Source organism: Pelobates fuscus, chromosome 8 (genome assembly GCF_036172605.1).
Source record: "Pelobates fuscus isolate aPelFus1 chromosome 8, aPelFus1.pri, whole genome shotgun sequence".
In the NCBI taxonomy this organism is placed as follows: domain Eukaryota; kingdom Metazoa; phylum Chordata; class Amphibia; order Anura; family Pelobatidae; genus Pelobates; species Pelobates fuscus.
In genome coordinates this window covers 123,999,180-124,020,180 of record NC_086324.1, presented here as the reverse complement: position 1 = coordinate 124,020,180, position 21,001 = coordinate 123,999,180, and the positions used below count along the sequence as shown (strand labels likewise).

General features: G+C 39.8%; 1 protein-coding gene across 1 annotated transcript in view; it reads left to right on the top strand.

Moving 5' to 3' along the window:
* TXNDC11 (thioredoxin domain containing 11) overlaps positions 1–21,001 on the top strand; it is a 66,063-nt gene that overhangs the window by 7,222 nt on the left and 37,840 nt on the right. The window contains exons 3-4 of the mRNA XM_063430290.1: positions 6,516–6,613; positions 10,129–10,258. Of these exons, the coding sequence (XP_063286360.1) occupies positions 6,516–6,613; positions 10,129–10,258 (228 nt within the window). The remainder of the gene's footprint in view (positions 1–6,515; positions 6,614–10,128; positions 10,259–21,001) is intronic.

Below are 21,001 nucleotides of genomic sequence, written 5' to 3'. Positions count from 1 at the left end.
CCTTCTTTTTTGCCTAAGGTTTTTTCTGGTGCTGCAATTACCAACCTATTGTCCTACCGGGGTTTTATCATTTTCCTACGTCGGATCTGGAAAGAATGTGACATCTCCTAGATCTTAGAAGATCCCTGAAAATCTGTCTTCAGATGACTCAGGGATTAGATCCTTAGATCTATGTGTATTCTTTCATGGCGCTAACAGGGGTTGTGCTGTCTCAGGACCCTCTTTGGCCTGATGGCTAACGTATACAATCAGGTTGGCTTATCAATCCAAAGGGATTCCCCTTAGTTTCCCTTTAAAGGCTCGTGCCTCTAGAGCTATGACGACCTCCTGGGCTGAAAGAGCAGCCGCCTCACCTGAAGACATCTGCAAAGCTGCTGCTTGGTCTTCCTTACATACTTTTATCAAGCATTGTAGGCTGGACGTATTCTCATCATCTGAAGCTGCTTTGGGCGTAAGGTGCTACAAGCTGTGGCCTGCTGAGTTCCCACCCTTTGTTGTTTGCAGGGGTCTTGCTATATCCCACTTGTAAGTACTGCCACTATACGAAGGGAAAAACAGTAATTTTACTTACCGTAAATTCCTTTTTTCTTAGTATAGTGGCAGTACTGGCTTTCCCTCCGCTTTCAAATAGATTAAATTCTATGCATCATTCGGTCTCCGTTTTGGTTCTTTTGTATTACTGGTGAGTGTCTCTGAGTTACAGCTTATATGGAGGCAGCAGGCGGAGCACAGCATTTAAATTCTAAAGAAGGGGGAGCTTCTTGTCCAGAATCCTAAGGAACATCCCACTTGTAAGTACTGCCACTATACTAAGAAAAAAGGAATTTACGGTAAGTAAAATTACTGTTTTTGAGGTGTGAAAAATTAAAACAAATGTAGAAGTCCAGACCCTCTTGCCCTGCAAATATGACCTCTTTGCACCAGATTCTATGTAATAAGTATACAGTTTAACCACTTGGGGACATCAATTGTGAATCACATTTATATAATAATGATTTTGATTCATTTAAACCGAAATCCAAGTTCTATCCAGTTTTCAGTAGAGGTCCCCATTTGGAGACTTTTGAAAAAAAGGTTAATGAGGAATTTTAAAAAAATTATAAAAAAAAAAAATCAACACAAACAATATAATCTAACTTTTAGATGGAAATAATTGCCTTAAAATTTAACTAAAAGAGAAGACATTGTCATTAAGGAGGCGGACAAGGGGGGAGGCATTGTCATCATGACCTCCCATTATTACCATCAAGAATCCCTAAATATACTGGGTAAATAAGATACCTATATTTTATTGCCCAATGATCCTACAAGATCATACAATTCCAAATTAAAAGTCATATTGTCTGAGGCACTATGTGAGGAAATTATTACAGCAAAAAAAAATTAAGTTTCTATTTAGTACCCATCCAGTTATCCCCATTTTTTATTTTTTGCCCAAACTCCATAAAAAAATTGTTTTTTCCCCCCGGACGTCCTATTATCAGTGGAATTAATTACATTACAGCTAATTTATCGGCCTTCCTTGATGCATGCCTCCAAAAATACGCTCAGAATGCCCCCTCTTATATTAAAGATACCAAAGCCATATTACAAGAGTTGGATAATATAGAATGGCAAAGTGATTATAGTTAGGCAACTCTGGATGTAACATCCCTTTATACGGTCATCCATCATAAGTGAGGGATTGAGGCAGTCCAATTTTTTTTATAGATCAGGATCAAGAGGTACCTGTTGCATTCAAAAAATTTATTCTCACCGCCATTCAGTTCATTCTCGAACATAATAATTTTTTCTATGAAGGGAATTTTTACCTTCAAGTGACGGGGACTGCCATGGGAACCAGGTTCGCCCCCAGTTATGCCAACATCTATATGAGGAGATGTGAAGACCTTTTCATGTGGTGCGAGCATGACTGGAGGGCGAGCCTGGTCCTGTGGCGGCGATACATCGATGACGTGATCATAATTTGGAAGAGTTCACAGGAATCTTTTGTCTTTTGTTCAATATCTCAATATTAATACATTTTAATTTAAAATTCACACCGGAATGGAACCAACACACCATAAACTTTTTGGATCTTTCCCTTTTTTATAAGGGAGAACAAATACAATCCAAATGTTTTTTTTTCAAGAAAACAGATGGCAACAGTTACGTACACCAAAGACAACTAATACCAATGTAAATAGCACATGTCGACACAAGGGATTTAAGGGTTATTCAATGTGTATAGCGTGTTATAGGATGAATTTGGGCGAATCCTTTAATTTCACTAGTTTCATTACCCAAATTAGTTTCCCTATCAAATCAAATATTGGATGCCACACAGACTATGTTGTGTATGTATTGCAGTGTCCGTGTGGCAAACAATATGTGGGTAAGACCAAAAGACTCCTTAAGATTCGTCTTATGGAGCATATCAACAACATTAGAAAAGGTATGACTACCCATTCCGTTCCAGTCCATTGCAATTCGTATCCCTCTTTTAATTGGAGAGATTTTAGGGGTGTAGGCATTGAACAAATATCCCCGCACTGGAGAGGAGGGGACAGAGATCTTAAATTATCTCAAAGAGAAACATATTGGATCTATTGATTGGATTCCTCAGAGCCCAAGGGGATGAATGTCGATATAGATCTAGCTTGTTTTATGACATGATACTGTCCTCTCCTTTCCCTTCTTTTCTTTCTAGCTAATATTTAATTTAGGGAGACTGATTGTTAAAAAAATGTTTGACTTTTTGAAAAGATTTGCATCTCTCCTCTAAAATGATTTTCATATTTACACTTATAAATTATTTTTTTTTATATTTATAGGAGAATACCCAATTTGTATTGATTAGTTTATAATCACTTAATAGTTTTTACATTTCTGCTATCATACTGTTGGAGTTTCGTTCGATTCACAAAGGGTCTTTTTTGATACAAAAGATTATTCTTAGTATAAAAGTCTTTTTCAGTTTGATCAATTATATGTTTAGTTTAAATTAGATCTTTAAATATACATTGGAAATATCAAATAGATAGTAGCACATTTTTTTTTAGTATTAATATCTAGTGGGAATATTCACTTCATTTGTGTGCAATGACACATAACATTAAAGGGACTCTCCAGCCAAGCAGTTTTACTCACCTGGTTCCAGCGCCGGGAGCCTCGTGAAACCGCGCCCCCTATTTCGTCAAAATGAGCAGGGAGCAATCAGACGCTTCCATTTGGAAGCGCCATTGCTCCCTTTTGCGCATAGGCGGCTTCGCTGCACATGCGCACATACTTAAGAGGGCGGCATTCATGCCGCCCTCTGAAGTCCTGAGCGCACTACCGCGCGTGTGCGCGGCCGCGAGCTGAGCTGACTCTCAGCTCGCGGTCTTTGCCTGCCCCCTCTCCTCTCTGACATGCTGGAGAGAGAAGGCGCGCACACAGTGCCTTCTCTCTCCTGCACACGTCAGACGTATTTTCAAACGTCTGACGTGTACAGGGCCTTTTTAGGGCTCTGCATGATAGGAAGTCCCTCTGGTGGCCGTCTGAGTGACGGCCACTAGAGGTATTCCTATCAATGTAAACACTGTATTTTCTCTGAAAATACAGTGTTTACATTAGATTGTCTGCAGGGAGCTATAGATCTCACCTGAACAAATACATTAAGCTGCAGTTGTTCAGGTGACTATAGTGTCCCTTTAATACACATGGAATATTTAAAATAATAAAAATATATATATATATTTATTTTTTTTTTTTGGAGAGAAAAAACGGGTCGCAAGAGTATTCTGAGAACGGACAGCAGCTGAAATAGCCTGCCCTTCGGTGGGTCCCCGCTCAGAACTCAAGCTGGTTTTAGCTCATCTTGTGCCATTACAGAGAGAACATATCTGAAGCATATCAGACTGGTCCCACCCATACGGGCAGTCCAGATCCGAAATGCCAGCAAGTTCTGTCTGCACGAGAGACACCGCAACCCCAGACGATCGTTTCAACCTTGTTAGGCATCATCAGTGAGGCATAGCTGATATCTCTCTAGGCACCGTGAGCCTAGAGAGATATCAGCTATGCCTCACTGATGATACCTTACAAGGCTGAAACGATCGTCTGGGGTTGCTGTATCTCTCGTGCAGAGAGAACTTGCTGACATTTCAGATCTGGACTGCCTGTATGGGTGGGACCAGTCTGATATGCTTCAGATATGTTCTCTCTGTAATGGCACAAGATGAGCTAAAACCAGCTTGAGTTCTGAGCGGGGACCCACCGAAGGGCAGGCTATTTCAGCTGCTGTCCGTTCTCTAATTTCTTCATATTTTTCTAATTTTTTTTGTATCTGCAATATTAACATCCTTCGAGCACTGAATGCTCGTTATGAGACGTTCACATATCCACAGTTGGAACGCATAGACTTTCAGGACATTTCAACTGGAACCGGAAGTGATGCGCGATACCGGAAGGAGGAGGTGGAACGCAAGCCGAATGGACTCGCGGAAATTCACATTGCCAATTATGCACATCAGCTGTGTTTACAACTAAGTCCAATGAAGATCGACCCACTCCTCTGTCCATCAATGAAAGTTTTTTGGAGTCTAGGCACACCTGATTGACCTTCAATCAACTCCTTTTAGATTATGTATTTAATGTGACTGGGAGGGGGGGGATTATTTATATGCATCCTTGTTCCATGTATTATTATTGAATTTGTTTCTATCTCTGAAGTCCACTGTGCTGGACGAAACGCGTTAGATTTTATTCATTTGTTTTTACATGTGAATTTTTTTTGTATATTCTATTGGGCAACGGTGCCTCAATAAATTTTCTTTTTATACAACTTGGTTCTTGATTGCCCCCTGAGCCTCTTGAGTCTGCTTATTCATCCACCACCCTCCAGTGGAAGCGGTCCAGCAATATCCCTTAGTGGATTTCAAGGCGCTTATTTCATTCATATCTTGTGAGTGCAACCATTATTGCAGCGTGTCATTTCATTTAATTGTACATCACTATGTGGTGTTTGTTTTCTTTTAGCTCATAGCTGTATCCCTTTTTTCCATGTTTCTATACATTTATATGGTATATGGCGTTTTCTTTTTAACGCTTGCCTCTCCAATTCAATGGCCACCAGAAAGCGGACCTAATGGTGTCCACCATCATAATGGTGTGTGTGTTACCAGTTCACTCTTGATTTTATTTTGTACTTAAAGGATCACTATAGTGTCAAGAAAACAAACTTGTCCTGACACTATAAAATCCTTAGGACCCCACCCCTCACACCCTCCCTCCCGTTGGGCTGAAGGGGTTAAAAGTCATTTACCTTTTATCCAGCGCCGGGCTCCCTCGGCGCTGGTGACCTCTCCTCCCCCTCTGATGTCAGCTCCTGAGTGGAGCCGAATGCGCATGCACGGCCGAGCCGCACGCGCATTAAAAGCTTCCATAGGAAAGCATTTTTCAATGCTTTCCTATGGACGTTCTGTGTGCTCAATGCGATTTTAAATTTATTATTTACAACTGTGTAACGTGTGAGAGCAGCTGCAGCCATATCTGGACTCCGCCCACAGTGCTCCCTTTGCTCCAACGCAACGTGAATCATCCCACACTGCAATGAACATGGACGGCAGAGTGTGTGCTGGGTGAGCAGCTGCAGCAATCTGCGTTTTTCTGAGCACAGAATGCTATCTTACAAGGATGATCATACTTGAAAATTATAACAATCTCAATGACTTCTTCCTATACTATATAACCAGGGCTCAAACGTTTCACTCACAAGTGATGAGAGACAATGTAGCCTTGGCAAGCAGTGTAAAGTAATGTTTAAGGCCTGGCTAGTAGCATTAGACAACACGTTTTAAAAGGACCACTATAGTCACCCAGACCACTTAAGCTCAATGAAGTGGTTTTGGTGCAAGGTCCCCCAGGTTTTAACCCTTCAGATGTTAACATAGTAGTTTTAGAGAAGCTGTTATGTTTACATTGCAGGGTTAATCCAGCCTCTAGTGGCTGTCTTCCTGACAGCCGTTAAGAGGCGCTGCTGCGACACGCAATGCAAAAAAAAAAAATAAATCACAGGGTAAATGTGAGGCTAAATACGATTACTGGAACTATATGGGGTGAGGGGAAATATAGATAGGAGGATATGACATGGAATATATAAATGTAAGTGATTTGGCTGACTATTATGTATGAGTATGATTGATTTAGAAAGTGATTTCCTTTCCACTGTTAGAGGTGAATCCACATCTGGAAATGAAATGGTTAATACCATGTTGTGCAGCTACTTACTTTTGGACCTGATTTCAAATTCTGTGGAAGTTTTGTCCAGGTCTGAACATCTGTGGATATGTCACCCCAGAACGTGGAGGGGTGGGGGGGTGGGGGGGGGGGGATAAATCTTGCAATTGAAAATGTTATATTACACAAAAAAAAACACAAATTTACTGTTCAAAACTTACACTTGCATATATTTTGCCATAAATTGAAAACTATTTTGCAGGATGCTGAAATGTGAAAAATGCGTTTCTTGTATCATTTTGTATTTTGTTTTGTAGGTACTATTTGTGGCAATCAACTGCTGGTGGCACCAGGGCACGTGCAGGAAACAAAAACACTTCTATTATTTCCCCGTGATTAACTTGTATCATAAGAGGTAAATTGATTACATTGACCTAATGATCTGTTCTAACAATCAACAGTCTCTAGTGGAAGAAGTAATTTCTCTAAGTTTAAATGGCATCTTCATTCAGAAGTTAACTGCCTCCTTAATGTTATTAAAAATGTAAAAAAAAAATCTATTTTTTTTTATTATAATTAATATTTCCCCCTGTATATCACTGACATTTAGCAGCCAACAATTTTCTCGTGGTTTTAAACTAAATCACTGCATATCTCGCAAGCCCCTGCACAGCAGCTGCAGGTTTCATATAGTAAATCATAATGTGCATCTCTTGGGAATCCCCTGAGCCCCCACATCCAGTACCAGCAATTAAAAGGGGTTAACATACTTCTAAGTACAGTGGTGAGATGGTACCTCCCCACAGATCTGCTGCTCCTCTCAGTACTCCAGCACTGACGATCTTCTGGCTTTTCTGATGCTTCTCACAGAGCGTTGCTGTCCTACAATACTTCTCATAGAGAAGCACTGAAGCCAATGTTTCTCTTTGATCCCCAGCACGAAGAGTGTTAGAAATGCATCATCCTAGCTGTCTGACAGCTGGGAGGGTGCAAACTTGTCCGGCAGTGGCGAGTAATTTAATAATGTTGTAAAGATGGATTTTTTTTTTTTTTTTTGCCGCGTATCTCTTGAATGTACAGCACTATGGAAGTAATGTTGAGTACAAATGCGCTTGAACAGCATTTTTTCTGTAGGTACTTGATCAATTTACCTTTTAACATAGAATTGCTGAGGTTTGTGCATTTTAGTTTTTTTTTTTTTTTTTTTTTTTTTTTCCCCCTAACTCTTTCTCCCCTCACCCCCCCTTCGCTATATGCTAATTTGTAAAAAATATTTAGTAATTGTGTGCTACATTTAAAGCTTGCGTGTATTTGTGCAGGTTACAGCTTTTTGGGAACGTTGATTCAAGATATGGTGCACAATTTCAGTTAATTTATGCAAATGCTCTGCATTGTTTTTTTTGACACATCTGGCTAAAAGTAGGTAAATTCAAACTTGCTAAATAATGGTAAATTCACTCAGGCGTTGATCATTAATGAAAGCATATCTGCTGTGCATAAAGTGTAGAGAGAGAATCCTGTTTCGTGTGTACACTGTGCTAGCAGTACTGTGAGCAACTGCAAAAATTAAAGTTTAGTCGTAGAATTTTTTTTTTCTTCTTCTCACTTGTTAAATGTTGAAATTTTGCCATATTTGACGTGTCTTATCGTGGGGCAGCTATCTTGTAGATAAGTAAAATGAAAGTTCTAGTCTGTGAAAGCAGCTGCAGGAAACTAGTAGTAATTGCATTTTGTTAGACTTTTTGAGAGAAAACTTACACCTCATGGATACAATATGTACAAATTGTTCTATTTTGAATAGCCATTATTTGTTAAAAGGCTTGCATATGGGCACTCTATAATCTGTTTTAAATTTCTTTATTTTTGTTGTGCAAATGAGTAAATACACACTTGTAATGCCACGGCAGCAGGACCAGCAAAAAACAAACAACCCATTCAGTACAAGAGTATGGCATTCAGAGCAATTGCACAAAATGTAATGGTTGTGGTATACTAGTAAACCAGCTAAGGTTCATGTATCTAAACAAAACATCCTATATAATTAGATGATTAGTATTGGAACATGGACACAGTGAATGAGAGGGTTAGAGGACACAGTGAATGAGAGGGTTAGAGCACCCAAGAGGTCCCGTGGTGAACACTAAGCTGTAAAGTGTTACAAGCATAATAAGCCCAATTAACGTTCTTTGTCTAAAGGGAGGGGGGGAAACAAAAGCGGGTAAAAGCTAGAGCAATCAGTCAGACTGTGGAGAAACCTTTCGGAGGGATCAGCACCAGCCGGTGAGAGTCCCATTCATGAGTCAGCCAATGCCACTTAGTGGCGCAACAATGTTGGTTCTGCAATACCATCATTGGGCACAGGAGTACAGACGTGTAGGCCATCAATGTGGATAGATACGTCAGTCCCCACAGTACAGGAGATGTAGTAGCAACTGGTTTTCCTGCGGGTATCCCAGCCCTCCACGGGGAACCCAATATCGTCCAGAGTGGATATCAAGAAACTGGTTGCATAATCTGGTGCTTGCGGGGAAGTCCAGCAGCTGTGCTCCGTATCGGCAGTGTAGGCTTGAATGCAGTCGGAAAGGTGGCGCCTCCTCGCTTTGTGGACCATATGCTAGTGGTGGTGGCGTGGATGTGCCTTCATAGGTAAGGGTTCACATGATTGTGGCACATTAGCCTGTCGCTTTCTGAACTTTAATTATTTCCAGAAGTCTACAAATATGTGGTCTAGCTTGGACATATCAGGGGCGCACGTCCTTGCTAGTTGTCTGTTTACTTGGCAACACCTGTTGGGCCAGTCACAGCCCGATCGCCTCCCAGAAGTGGACCGCAATCACCATTGCCGGTGTAAAGGAAGGGGGGTTTAGAGTAAAGTTGCTGGGGCTCAGGGCACACCAGGCTGGGATATAGGCCGCTTCTCCCATCTGCTATGCATCCCAGGCTGCACTGCTCAAGTAGTCGAGGCAAAATGTAGCTAGCAGCCCCTCCACAATGGAGCTGATCCATTGGTTAGGGTAAATGGGATCTCAGGAAAACTTGCTTTGAGAGTGATTTGCAGTAATTAATCCCACTTTAATTGAGATCATACGAGGAGCTCTCTTAAAACACGGCCAGCTTGCATGGCGGTCAAGCCCCACCCCCAAATCTGTTTTACATAAGTAAATAAAAAATATTCTGAATAAAAATAACCACTCTACACTGTTTTAACAAGCCTGTTTCTACCAAAAAAAGGGGATAGAAGAATAATTCTTTAAAATACAGTATATTATCTGTGTTCTTCTTAAGAGTAAAAGTATAATGAAGTGACCAAACAACTTGGCGCTACCACTGACATTTGAAACTTTGATCACCTGTGTAGGGTTATGCTAAAAGCGACTGATCACATTGTTCATGGCAACAATGGATTGCTCAAAAAACAATGTGAAATGTGACATGTGTCAATAGCTTAGGTCAGTGGTGCCCAAAAGGTAGATCCCAATATGTTTTAAAACTACAGCTTCCATGAGGCTTTATCATTGTAAAGGCATATAAAGCCTCATAGGAGCTGTCGACATCTGGGGATCTATCAATTGGGCCCCCCTGTCTTGGGTCCTTTGCCATGTATATTCAAAGCAAATCAAAATAAAGATGGCCACTACAAGCCAGTACAAGCCTAGGTGTTCTAGGATTGCATACAATTGCCTGTATGGATCTATGCTGTGATTTGATGTATTTAACAAATACGATTTCTTTTTATTATTATTATTTTATGCCGTAATAATGGAGAAATTGGCTAGAGCCTAGAATCTCAGTTTAAGGATGGATAGTCATATGATTTGGTTTTGTTGTTTCTGTCAAATATTGGAAAATATGTCTGCATCCCTCATAAATTTGCGTTGTTTGCCTCCTATATTCAGCTTTCTTTTTAAGTTTTACTTTTTCCCTTTTTAGTTTTGGTCCCATTGAGTACAAAGGACCATTGACTGCTGCATACATTGAGAAGTTTGTTCGACGAGTAATGAGTCCACTATTATACATTCCATCTTTGGCAAAACTAAGGAAATTCCTATCACACTACGAGGTACTTGGCTTTTTATTTTTTATGTTTATATTCATCATGTTCCTCAAGCTGGAGCAGAACCTAAAGGTAATTGTTATATATCATGTGCCATGCTTAGGACAAGTGTTGCTAGATTAGTCTGTGCAGGCTCCTACCACGGACTAGTAGAGTAGCTCCTCAACCTGTTCCCAGTGTGTATTTATTTTTTTCTTTTATGGTGCAAGATCTTTGTTCTTGAGGTAACAGTCCTGTTTGTTTTATGTGTGTCCCTCTCAAACCAGTGCTCACTCTGCTTCACGATACTATAAAGGTATGTTTTGTGTAAAAAAAAAAAAAAATTCTTTCAGAGGTCCAACTAGTGGAGTTTCTATACAATAGGGTTTATTTACTAAACCACAAATTTTAGGCTGAAGTAGCTGTATTGGGAGGTGAAAAAAATAATTTACTACTTCTTCTTGGTTTTTTTTTTTTACTTTTCTTTTCTTTACATCTCTGTTTGGACTTGATATTTGCTATTATCTTGTCAATTTTCTATAAAGGACATGTTTGCATTGTACCTTCTGCCATTTTACATCCTCATTTCTGTTCAGGAGAAGCATTGCACTTGTAGACCATTCCTGGGAAGGAGCAATACAGCACCTACAGGATTTCATAATTGGTATGCAGCTTCACCCCTTATGCCTCTAAATTAATTGTATTAATTTCTGGAAGACTAATTAGTTCTGGTGTTAATCTTATGAGGAGAGCAGGAAGATGACCAGATGAGAGGGTAGTTTAAAACTGAACGTTTAATGACTTTATCTTAAAAGGAAGTAAATACGACTATTCTGTTTTCCATTTCATGTATACCAAGAAGACAATCCACGAGGGGTCCCATTTCTTCCTAAAATTTCCTATATTATGCAACAATTTCCAATAACTCCTTTTTAAAACGTTTATACATACTCGCCCTAACAGATCTCATATATAATAGGTTCCTTAATAGACCAGCTATTTAGAGTTTTATTGGCAAATTCTGATCCATTCTTAAGTTTTCATTTTATTGTTTTGATCTTTTAGCAGACATATCCCGTACTCTGATGTTAAACCTCTTGCTGATATCTAATATGAGATTGGCATGTTTCATGGACTTTTCAATATATTTCTAAAATTAATATCTTTTGTAAACCTAGTAATACTTCCTAAGCAACTTTCAGTAGCATTATACCGTTAAGTTCGTCCGGGTATGTCATTTATCCTCTCACACCTTTTTCTACACCTCTTGTTGCCCTTATTATTAAACCCGATCTCCAATAGATCAGCTTTGTAATGCATCTTGACTTCCAGTTTCTAGCTAATTCTCGCTTTTTTGATTAAATTCATGTGATCGTGGCTTAGTAGCCCCTAGAATCGCCTTTACATCTCTTGTTGATCTAAACATGAGATCGGCATGTTTGGCTGTTTCTATTTTCCTTATATGGTTCTGGATTCCTTTGTATGGTCCACTAATTCACCAATTCACAACCTCACAGCTGGCAGGCGTTGGAGGTATAACCGAGGTGAAACCTCAAGAGGTAGGTCTTGTATCCCCGCCTACCACTGAGTAACTCGATCTGCCAACCACACATGCTCCACTATTAGTCCCCTCTTTCCTTCCTGCTCTTTAATTCCCATACCCCCTTTTCTTGATTTTTCACAGAGCATTGTTTCCTCCTATAGCTCTGTTTTAGTTAGCAGTCTGAAACTGACTCCAGTCATATGTTATTTTTTTATTTTTTTTCAGGATCATTTATTGCAATTGTATATTGTAGCCAACTTCAAGGGCGTTGCATAAGACAACATCTGATTAGCGCTCTGCTGGCATTGTAATCGCCTCTTACATTTGTTTCGTCTCCGATAGCCTGGCCAGCAATTGCTACTCTGAGACACCAGCAGGATGTGTATATATATATATATATATATATATATATATTTTAATAGATTTTCTTTACATATTTGGTTCATGTATACACGTTTAAAAAAAAAAAAAAAAAAAAAAAAAGTTTTGTAGGTTCAAATAAACCTGAGTTTTTTCAAATCCTTTGATTATTAAATTCCTTCTTAATATACAATTTTTAACCATTAAGTTTTAAACTACCCTCTCGTCTGGGAAACCTCCTGCTTTCCTCATAAGTATTAATTAAGGGTTAACCCTCTTTGCACGGTACCTTTTGATCACCAGCTCCTTTTGAGTCTATGTAGTATTGATGTTGAGCTTATACACGCTGGATATCAAGCAGTGGGCATCAGTGCAGAGGGCTCTGATTGAGAAAGGTGGGAGAGTCCAGAACACCACAAGACCTAGGTAAGTAATATTTGCAAAGAGAAACTTTGAAAATAGGAAAAAAAAACAAAAACGAAAAGAATAGACTAAACATATTGTTTCAGCAGAGAAGAGTAAATAAATCTGAATCATATTCCTCCGGTTTGAAGCCAGGTTAGGCATAGGGGAAGATGAAGCTCATGTGTGACCTTCAGCCTATGCCAGCCATAGGCAAGATGCAGCCCCTCTCCATGTTGCTAATCAGTTGGAGGCAGCACCTTCTTGGTATGTCAGGCCCTGAGTCGCACACTGTATTCCTCTCTGGGCTGTAAGCCTCGCTGGACATCTGTCTAGGTTGGTGCTTGATTATGTGTGGTGTTCCCCGGATGCAGTCGGCTCCTCTTGAGGCGGGTCTCCTTGAGATCCGTGATCCTGAGGCTTCAGTGTTGCTGAGCAGGTAAGCAATGTGTTGCGGCCCACTGGGCAGGTGGGAAATACCGGCACATCAGGCTCTGCCAGAACTCGTCCCAGAGGCAGTTCAGCTGTTGTAGCATTCTGGACCTCTCCTTCATATGAATCCAGGGACATGCGGCTTCTGCCATGTTGGATGTGTCTGACTGAATCGCTGCTAGAAATGTGGCAGCACCGCAAACCTTCTCTGGTGGTTAATGAGCCCTCATGGTGGGGCCTGGGATCACCCCCACCGGGGCTTAAATTCCATGCTAATACGGGTCAGTGCGTGTCTGGTCAGGAGATCGGACGCCTCTCCCTTTCACTATGCCTGTTGGGCTTCGCTTATAGGCTAGAAGAGTTCTCTCTTGGGGAGCCACAGACATCCATTGTATAGACACTACAGCGTATTGTAGTGGTTATAATGAAGCTAGTTAATGAAAAAAAAAAAAAAAATATATATATATATAATAAATAAATTTTATTTATTTATTTTTTTGACCAAAACAATTCAGTTGTACAAAAGATGTGTAAAGGCCTTGAGGAAGGATCAATTTAAGCGAATAGACTGCCTCTTTTAAGTCCTTCAAATACTTGGTAGCACATTGGTGTACACTCAGTGGTGTATTTTGGATATGTGCTGCCCTAGGCATGACAGAACTTGGGCACCCCCTAACTTACATGTGCCACACCACTTCCTGTTTCCTGTTACAGTCTAACACCTACACTTTGACATGCACACACACACACTGATTTGACACAATCTGACACACACACATGCACAGTCACTCACACAGACACACAATCACTCACACAGGCTCCCTCACAAATACACACTGACCAACATAAATTCACTCACAGACACACACATTCTCCCCCCCCCCCCCCCAACATTCAGATTTTTTAATTTAAATCCACCCAGCCTCCCTACCTTTGGAGAAACGGTTTGTATTTTCAATCCTTTTGGTATTGCTATTACCTGTGCCTCTACTCCTTTTTCTCTATGAATTTATAGGACAATGTAGCATTGGGTGAAAGACTGACAAATGACAGGCTCACTTGAAGCCCGAACTTCTCTTTGAGCAATTACTATATCATTTGTCATGTAGTATTTAATTGCATAAGGAGATGTAAATGATAAGCCATCTCCTCTCCAGTGCTCCTGGTGTTGTCCTGATTCATACTTCATGGATGTTCTGGTAGTATAAAGCTCACCACAGCTGCCACCTACTTCCTAAACCCTCAATTGTGATTTTGTCTTGCTTCATTGTCTGCTCATCACAAGGAGTGATTACTATAAACCAAAATACAAGTGACTGGTGAAAAAATATAATATTACTCCATACCAAATACAGCAACATCTTATGAAGTGAAATGGCTCAAAAACTTTCACTGTTAAAAGACTACACCAACATAAAGTACACTATACACTTTTAAAACAAAATATTATACAAAGTGTACATTGTCTTTAAGATCAAATGGGTCTTTTTTTTTTTTTTAATATAAAGTGCATATCAATACCATGCAATACAAACTCCTCTTCAGCAAAGTGCATAAATCAAATGGTGAAATCTTTTTACCATGCGGATGTCCACATTTTTTATTGTGCAGTGTATATACCACAATACCTAATTGTGCACACACACTTGTGCAATATTAACCAACCTTAATTGTGTCAATACACTTGTGCAATATTAACCAACCTTTAATTGTGTGTCAATACACTTGTGCAATATGTGTCATTAAAGTGTACAAATCCAGTCCGTATGATATACATATAAAAATATATATACTTTTTTTCTTTTCTTTTTTTTTTTTTAATGTAAGGAAAGTATATGGATAAGCCACTCATATGCAAAGAGCAGTGGCGGTCTGCTCAAACTTTAAAGCTCCAATCAACTGCTGGCACTGTGGAATTGTGGCATGCAGTAATCCAGGCAGAGACCCTAGATGACCAATGAATTTAAAACTTTATCATTGCAGATAAAAACCTTTGAGTAAAATCACCCCCTTCGTAGCTTTACTCCTTCCAGTAGAACCATGCTGGAATCCTGGTGTCCTGACGCCGGCAGTCTGTCTTTCCTCTGGTTCTCGGGCGCAGTTCACAGCTTCCGGGAAATGGGGCTTAATGTCGGCAGCATGATGATTCTTTTCACCTGGAATAGGGTTCATCACATCTGCCAATTGCCTGTGTCAGTCCATCCTTGAGGGCATGCATAATTGAGTCCGATGGAATAGTCTTATACTATTAGATACTTCACAAAATCTAATTCATTTGCATAGTCCGATCACACACTTATTATGTAAAAGTCCAACTGGAATAAAAAGCATCTTCCTGATTTCCCATTGTGGGAATAGGAGCAAATAAGCAACATTGTAATAGGGATATTCCAATATTTAAAAAAAATAAAAATAATAATAATAAATACTATAGGGTCAGGAACCAAAAGGTGTATTTGTGTTAGACATTTTAGGTACTCTACACCCCCCCCCCCTTTACTGCCTTAGAAAGGGTTAAAGTTCACCTTTTTATTCAAGCGCCCTGCAGGTCTGCTGGCTCTACCCCCGTACCTGCTTCTCCACCCTGGCTGAGATCACAAATTACTATCTCAGCCAATTCAGTGCTATACATAGGAAAGCAAGAGAGGCTAATGTGCACGCGCTGCAAAATGCCGCACTGTGCTAATCAGCATTTCTTCATAGAGATGCATTGAATCAATGCATCTTTATGGGTAAAGTTCAGCGCCTCCATGCAGAGCGTGCAGACACTGAACATCAGTGCAACACTGACTGGCAAGCACCTCTAGTGGCCGTCTGAGTGACTGCCACTTGATGTGTCCCTAGGCATTAATGTAAACCTTTTTTTAATTTTTTTTTTTTTTTAATCCTGCAAAGACATACTAAACTCACTAGAACAACTACATTAAGCTATTTCTGGTGCAAAAAATGTATGATGGGGGAAAAAAAAAATATTGAAAACCCCTTCCACCTGAAGTCAGTGGATAGTAATACATTGTCAAACACAGATCTGCACACACCAATCAAGTCACAAGACTTTCTTTTCCCACAGAAATTTCAAATCGGAATCAATGCAGTGATGCTACTACTGCAAGGGATTCTGGATTCTGGATGGGCACATGCAAATATGTTCAACAATGAGTCCCCTTTATTGCCTCATTATTCCATTTTAAGCATGTATTGCTTGGAGTTTGTTTGCTGTATACAACTGCTTTGAAACACAATTCAGGAAGAGATGCAAAGCAAGTGCACATGCAAACATAATAATTGGCAGCACTCAGAGGACTTCCAAACAAGTGTCTTTACTAATACATGCCCAAAAAAGAAATATAATCGACGTTTCGACTGTATAGGGTCATTATCAAGACCTTGATAATTCTGGAAATATATATATACTAAAATTATACAGAGTTCCTTCCAATAGTGTTTTTTTTTTTTTTTTTTTTTTTTTTTTTAAATTCTTAAAAACATAACAAACTTGGAGAAAGAACATTCACGTGACAAACCTTCTTTTTCCTTTTCACAATTTTATCACAGCATTTTAAGAATAACCATATAATATAAAAATATAAAATGGCATGTTAATAAAAAATACTTAAGATGGTTAAGAAAAGGGAGCCTTAAAAGAAAGGGGGCAAGTAACTAACAGAATGAGATTTGTATATATGAGAAATATATTCCTTTTTCCCCTGCCGTTCTAGGGTTTTCAATTTATGGACCTACTTAATTTCCTTCTTCTCTATGTTTAAAATGTTGTGACCTATCCACCATGATCTCATTTGCAAATTCAATTTACATGTTCGTTTATTCTTTTATGTAAAGGACAAGTTGTGCAGACTACATACTGTAGTCTGCACAGGCAAATTTACATGGGGGGGGGGGGGGCAAAACCTGTAATAAAGTCTCCAAATGCTTTATCCTTTTTATTTTAATTTTATTTTACATTTATTTATTCCTTTTCAGTTTTCAGTTTATTTATTCCTTTTCAGTTTTATCACACCTTGCAGAGCCTTTGATTAATTCACAGGATCCATCCATATGGTAAAACCCTTTTCACATTCTTATGCAATTTACATTACCCCTTATGTCATCTGATCTTTCATACAATCAAATTAACTCAGTTTGACATTGACAATATTCCATCTCTACCAGGCAAGCACTACACAAATTACATTAAAGTATAGTATTCCATAGTGCAATAACGAATTCTACACCCTTGCCGTGATAGGTGGGTTATGACAATCCATTCTCTGCATAATAAAATTTTATCATCGCTCCAGCTATAAGCATCTGTTTGCACCATAACCTATGCAAACCAAACCTATGTTATGATGCATAACATTATTTCTAAATTTTATTTGTGACTCTATATGCCGCCTACATGGCTTGGAAGATAGCGCAACAGTGCAGTTTGATGTTATAACCCAAGTCCATAACATTCACTATATCCTCTTTGGAAGGATGTATATTTTGGTCCTTTAGGAAATAAACCAGTGTTCACTGTTTATAGAAATTGGATATTAGGGGCTATGTATGAAATGTGGTCTTTAGTACTACATATAGGCTATTCATCATGGCGCTACGGAATTTGTTGGCTCTATATAAATATAATAATTGAAACCAGCGAAAGAGTCTGGTACATTCCATTGCGGATGCTGCCCCTTATACACCACTTCTCAAACCTTTTTTTTTTTTTTCCTTCTTCAAAGTGAATGCTGCTCACTCCTTAAATAACACAGCTGAGCACTCTTATTTAGATGCTGTATTTCTTACACTGTCTCCAATGTTAAAAACACTAACCCCAGGTACCTTTTGATAGTTGGAGCCACAGTTAGAGGCCCCAGACTGACCGGAGGGTTAAGAACTGTACACTTACACAACTATAAACCGCAAGATCCCAGCTAAGCTGTTCAATATGAAGGCAATACTAGATAAACGTAGCAGCACCTCTGTTTGTAGTTGAACATTAAGTAATATCAATTAGCTCTCCCATCTAATCCCGAATCCTCAGGGTCACACTGTACTAAACTCCCTCAAACAAAAATATTAAAGGTCTGATGCGCATTTTCCTGCCTCACGGCACCTTTGTCAGGGACTGAATAACGGAACAAACGACTACTCGTATTTAAACCGAACAAACCTCAACAATAGGAATCACTGTTAAAGGCTCAGCCACTGTTTAAAGGACCACTGTAGGCACCCAGACCACTTCAGTTTAATGAAGTGGTCTGGGTGCCAGGTCCAGCTAGGGTTAACCCATTTTTTTTATAAACATAGCAGTTTCAGAGAAACTACTATGTTTATAAATTGGTTAAGCCTTCCCCCTAATCCTCTAGTGGCTGTCTCATTGACAGCCGCTAGAGGCGCTTGCGTGATTCTCACTGTGAAAATCACAGTGAGAGCACGCAAGAGTCCATAGGAAAGCATTATAAATGCTTTCCTATGCGACCGGCTGAATGCGCGCGCAGCTCTTGCTGCACGTGCGCATTCAGCCGACGGGGAGTAGAGGAGGAGGAGATCTCCCCGCCCAGTGCTGGAAAAAGGTAAGTTTTACCCCTTTTCCCCTTTCCAGAGCCGGGCGGGAGGTGGACCCTGAGGGTGGGGGCACCCTCAGGGCACACTAGTGTTTTCCTGGCACTAGAGTGGTCCTTTAAAAAAAACAGGCTGAAGTAGCAGCCCCCTTAGCAGGTAGCATTGATAATCACATTGTGAACTGCCACCAAGCCACATTGAAGGGTACAAAAGTTGAAGTTACATTTGTATCTACAGGGAGTGCAGAATTATTAGGCAAGTTGAACACAAAAAACTCATTAATATCAAAGCTGAATATTTTTGGAAGTAGTTTTTAGTTTTAGCTAATTTAGGGGGATATCTGTGTGTGCAGGTGACTATTACTATGCATAATTATTAGGCAACTTAACAAAAAACTAATATATATCCATTTCAATTATTTATTTTTACCAGTGAAACCAATATAACATCTCAACATTCACAAATATACATTTCTGACATTCAAAAACAAAACAAAAACAAATCAGTGACCAATATAGCCACCTTTCTTTGCAAGGACTCTCAAAAGCCTGCCATCCATGGATTCTGTTAGTGTTTTGATCTGTTCACCATCAACATTGCGTGCAGAAGCAACCACAGCCTCCCACACACTGTTCAGAGAGGTGTACTGTTTTTCCTCCTTGTAAATCTCACATTTGATGATGGACCACAGGTTCTCAATGGGGTTCAGATCAGGTGAACAAGGAGGCCATGTCATTAGATTTTCTTCTTTTATACCCTTTCTTGCCAGCCACGCTGTGGAGTACTTGGACGCGTGTGATGGAGCATTGTCCTGCATGAAAATCATGTTTTTCTTGAAGGATGCAGACTTCTTCCTGTACCACTGCTTGAAGAAGGTGTCTTCCAGAAACTGGCAGTAGGACTGGGAGTTGAGCTTGACTCCATCCTCAACCCGAAAAGGCCCCACAAGCTCATCTTTGATGATACCAGCCCAAACCAGTACTCCACCTCCACCTTGCTGGCGTCTGAGTCGGACTGGAGCTCTCTGCCCTTTACCAATCCAGCCACGGGCCCATCCATCTGGCCCATCAAGACTCACTCTCATTTCATCAGTCCATAAAACCTTAGAAAAATCAGTCTTGAGATATTTCTTGGCCCAGTCTTGACGTTTCAGCTTGTGTGTCTTGTTCAGTGGTGGTCGTCTTTCAGCCTTTCTTACCTTGGCCATGTCTCTGAGTATTGCACACCTTGTGCTTTTGGGCACTCCAGTGATGTTGCAGCTCTGAAATATGGCCAAACTGGTGGCAAGTGGCATCTTGGCAGCTGCACGCTTGACTTTTCTCAGTTCATGGGCAGTTATTTTGCGCCTTGGTTTTTCCACACGCTTCTTGCGACCCTGTTGACTATTTTGAATGAAACGCTTGATTGTTCAATGATCACGCTTCAGAAGCTTTGCAATTTTAAGAGTGCTGCATCCCTCTGCAAGATATCTCACTATTTTTGACTTTTCTGAGCCTGTCAAGTCCTTCTTTTGACCCATTTTGCCAAAGGAAAGGAAGTTGCCTAATAATTATGCACACCTGATATAGGGTGTTGATGTCATTAGACCACACCCCTTCTCATTACAGAGATGCACATCACCTAATATGCTTAATTGGTAGTAGGCTTTCGAGCCTATACAGCTTGGAGTAAGACAACATGCATAAAGAGGATGATGTGGTCAAAATACTCATTTGCCTAATAATTCTGCACTCCCTGTATATAAAGAGCTTAACTGCTGAACGTATCATTAAATGTAGTGCATGTGTTCAATAGATATTACTGAATATACATAATGGGATTGCGGTCCACAGCCGAGTGGATATGGACATGAGTGGAAATGAGGTCTTGGGGCAAATACTGCGATATTTAATAGATAAAACCATAAGTAGTTTAAGCAAATCCATATATGCAATTACTATAAAGGCTCTAAATGTATATAGACCCAATATTGAGGACTTGTTATGTAAATCCCAAAGTAATACAAATAGGCATGCATAACATACACATTGCTGACAAGGGAAAACCGCACTATAATGGTTCTTAAGGGAATAGCAATGTAAATAATCATGTGTTCCATTTTATGGAAGTCCATAAGAATAGCCTGTGATGATATACCAAGGGTATGATTAAGGAACATAGAGCAAGCAAAAGGGTCTCCTTATCTAAAAACCAGTGTGCATATAGAATAACGCTCTCAAATATCCTAAAGATGGTAGTAAAACCTTGTCTTGTGTCCAAGTAAGAACTTTTCATCATGTGTAGGGGGCACAGGGCTATTGAAATTTAGAGGTCATTAAAATAAAACTTCAAAAGGAAAAAATTGAATCAGTGTACCTCTGAGGAAAGTTCAGTGTCTGTGATTTGCAATGGTATTTGCTAGAGCCAAGATGTCACTGTACAATATTAAACATTATTTCAAGTTAGAGGTTGTTTTGAACTTTAAAGGACCACTATAGTGCCAG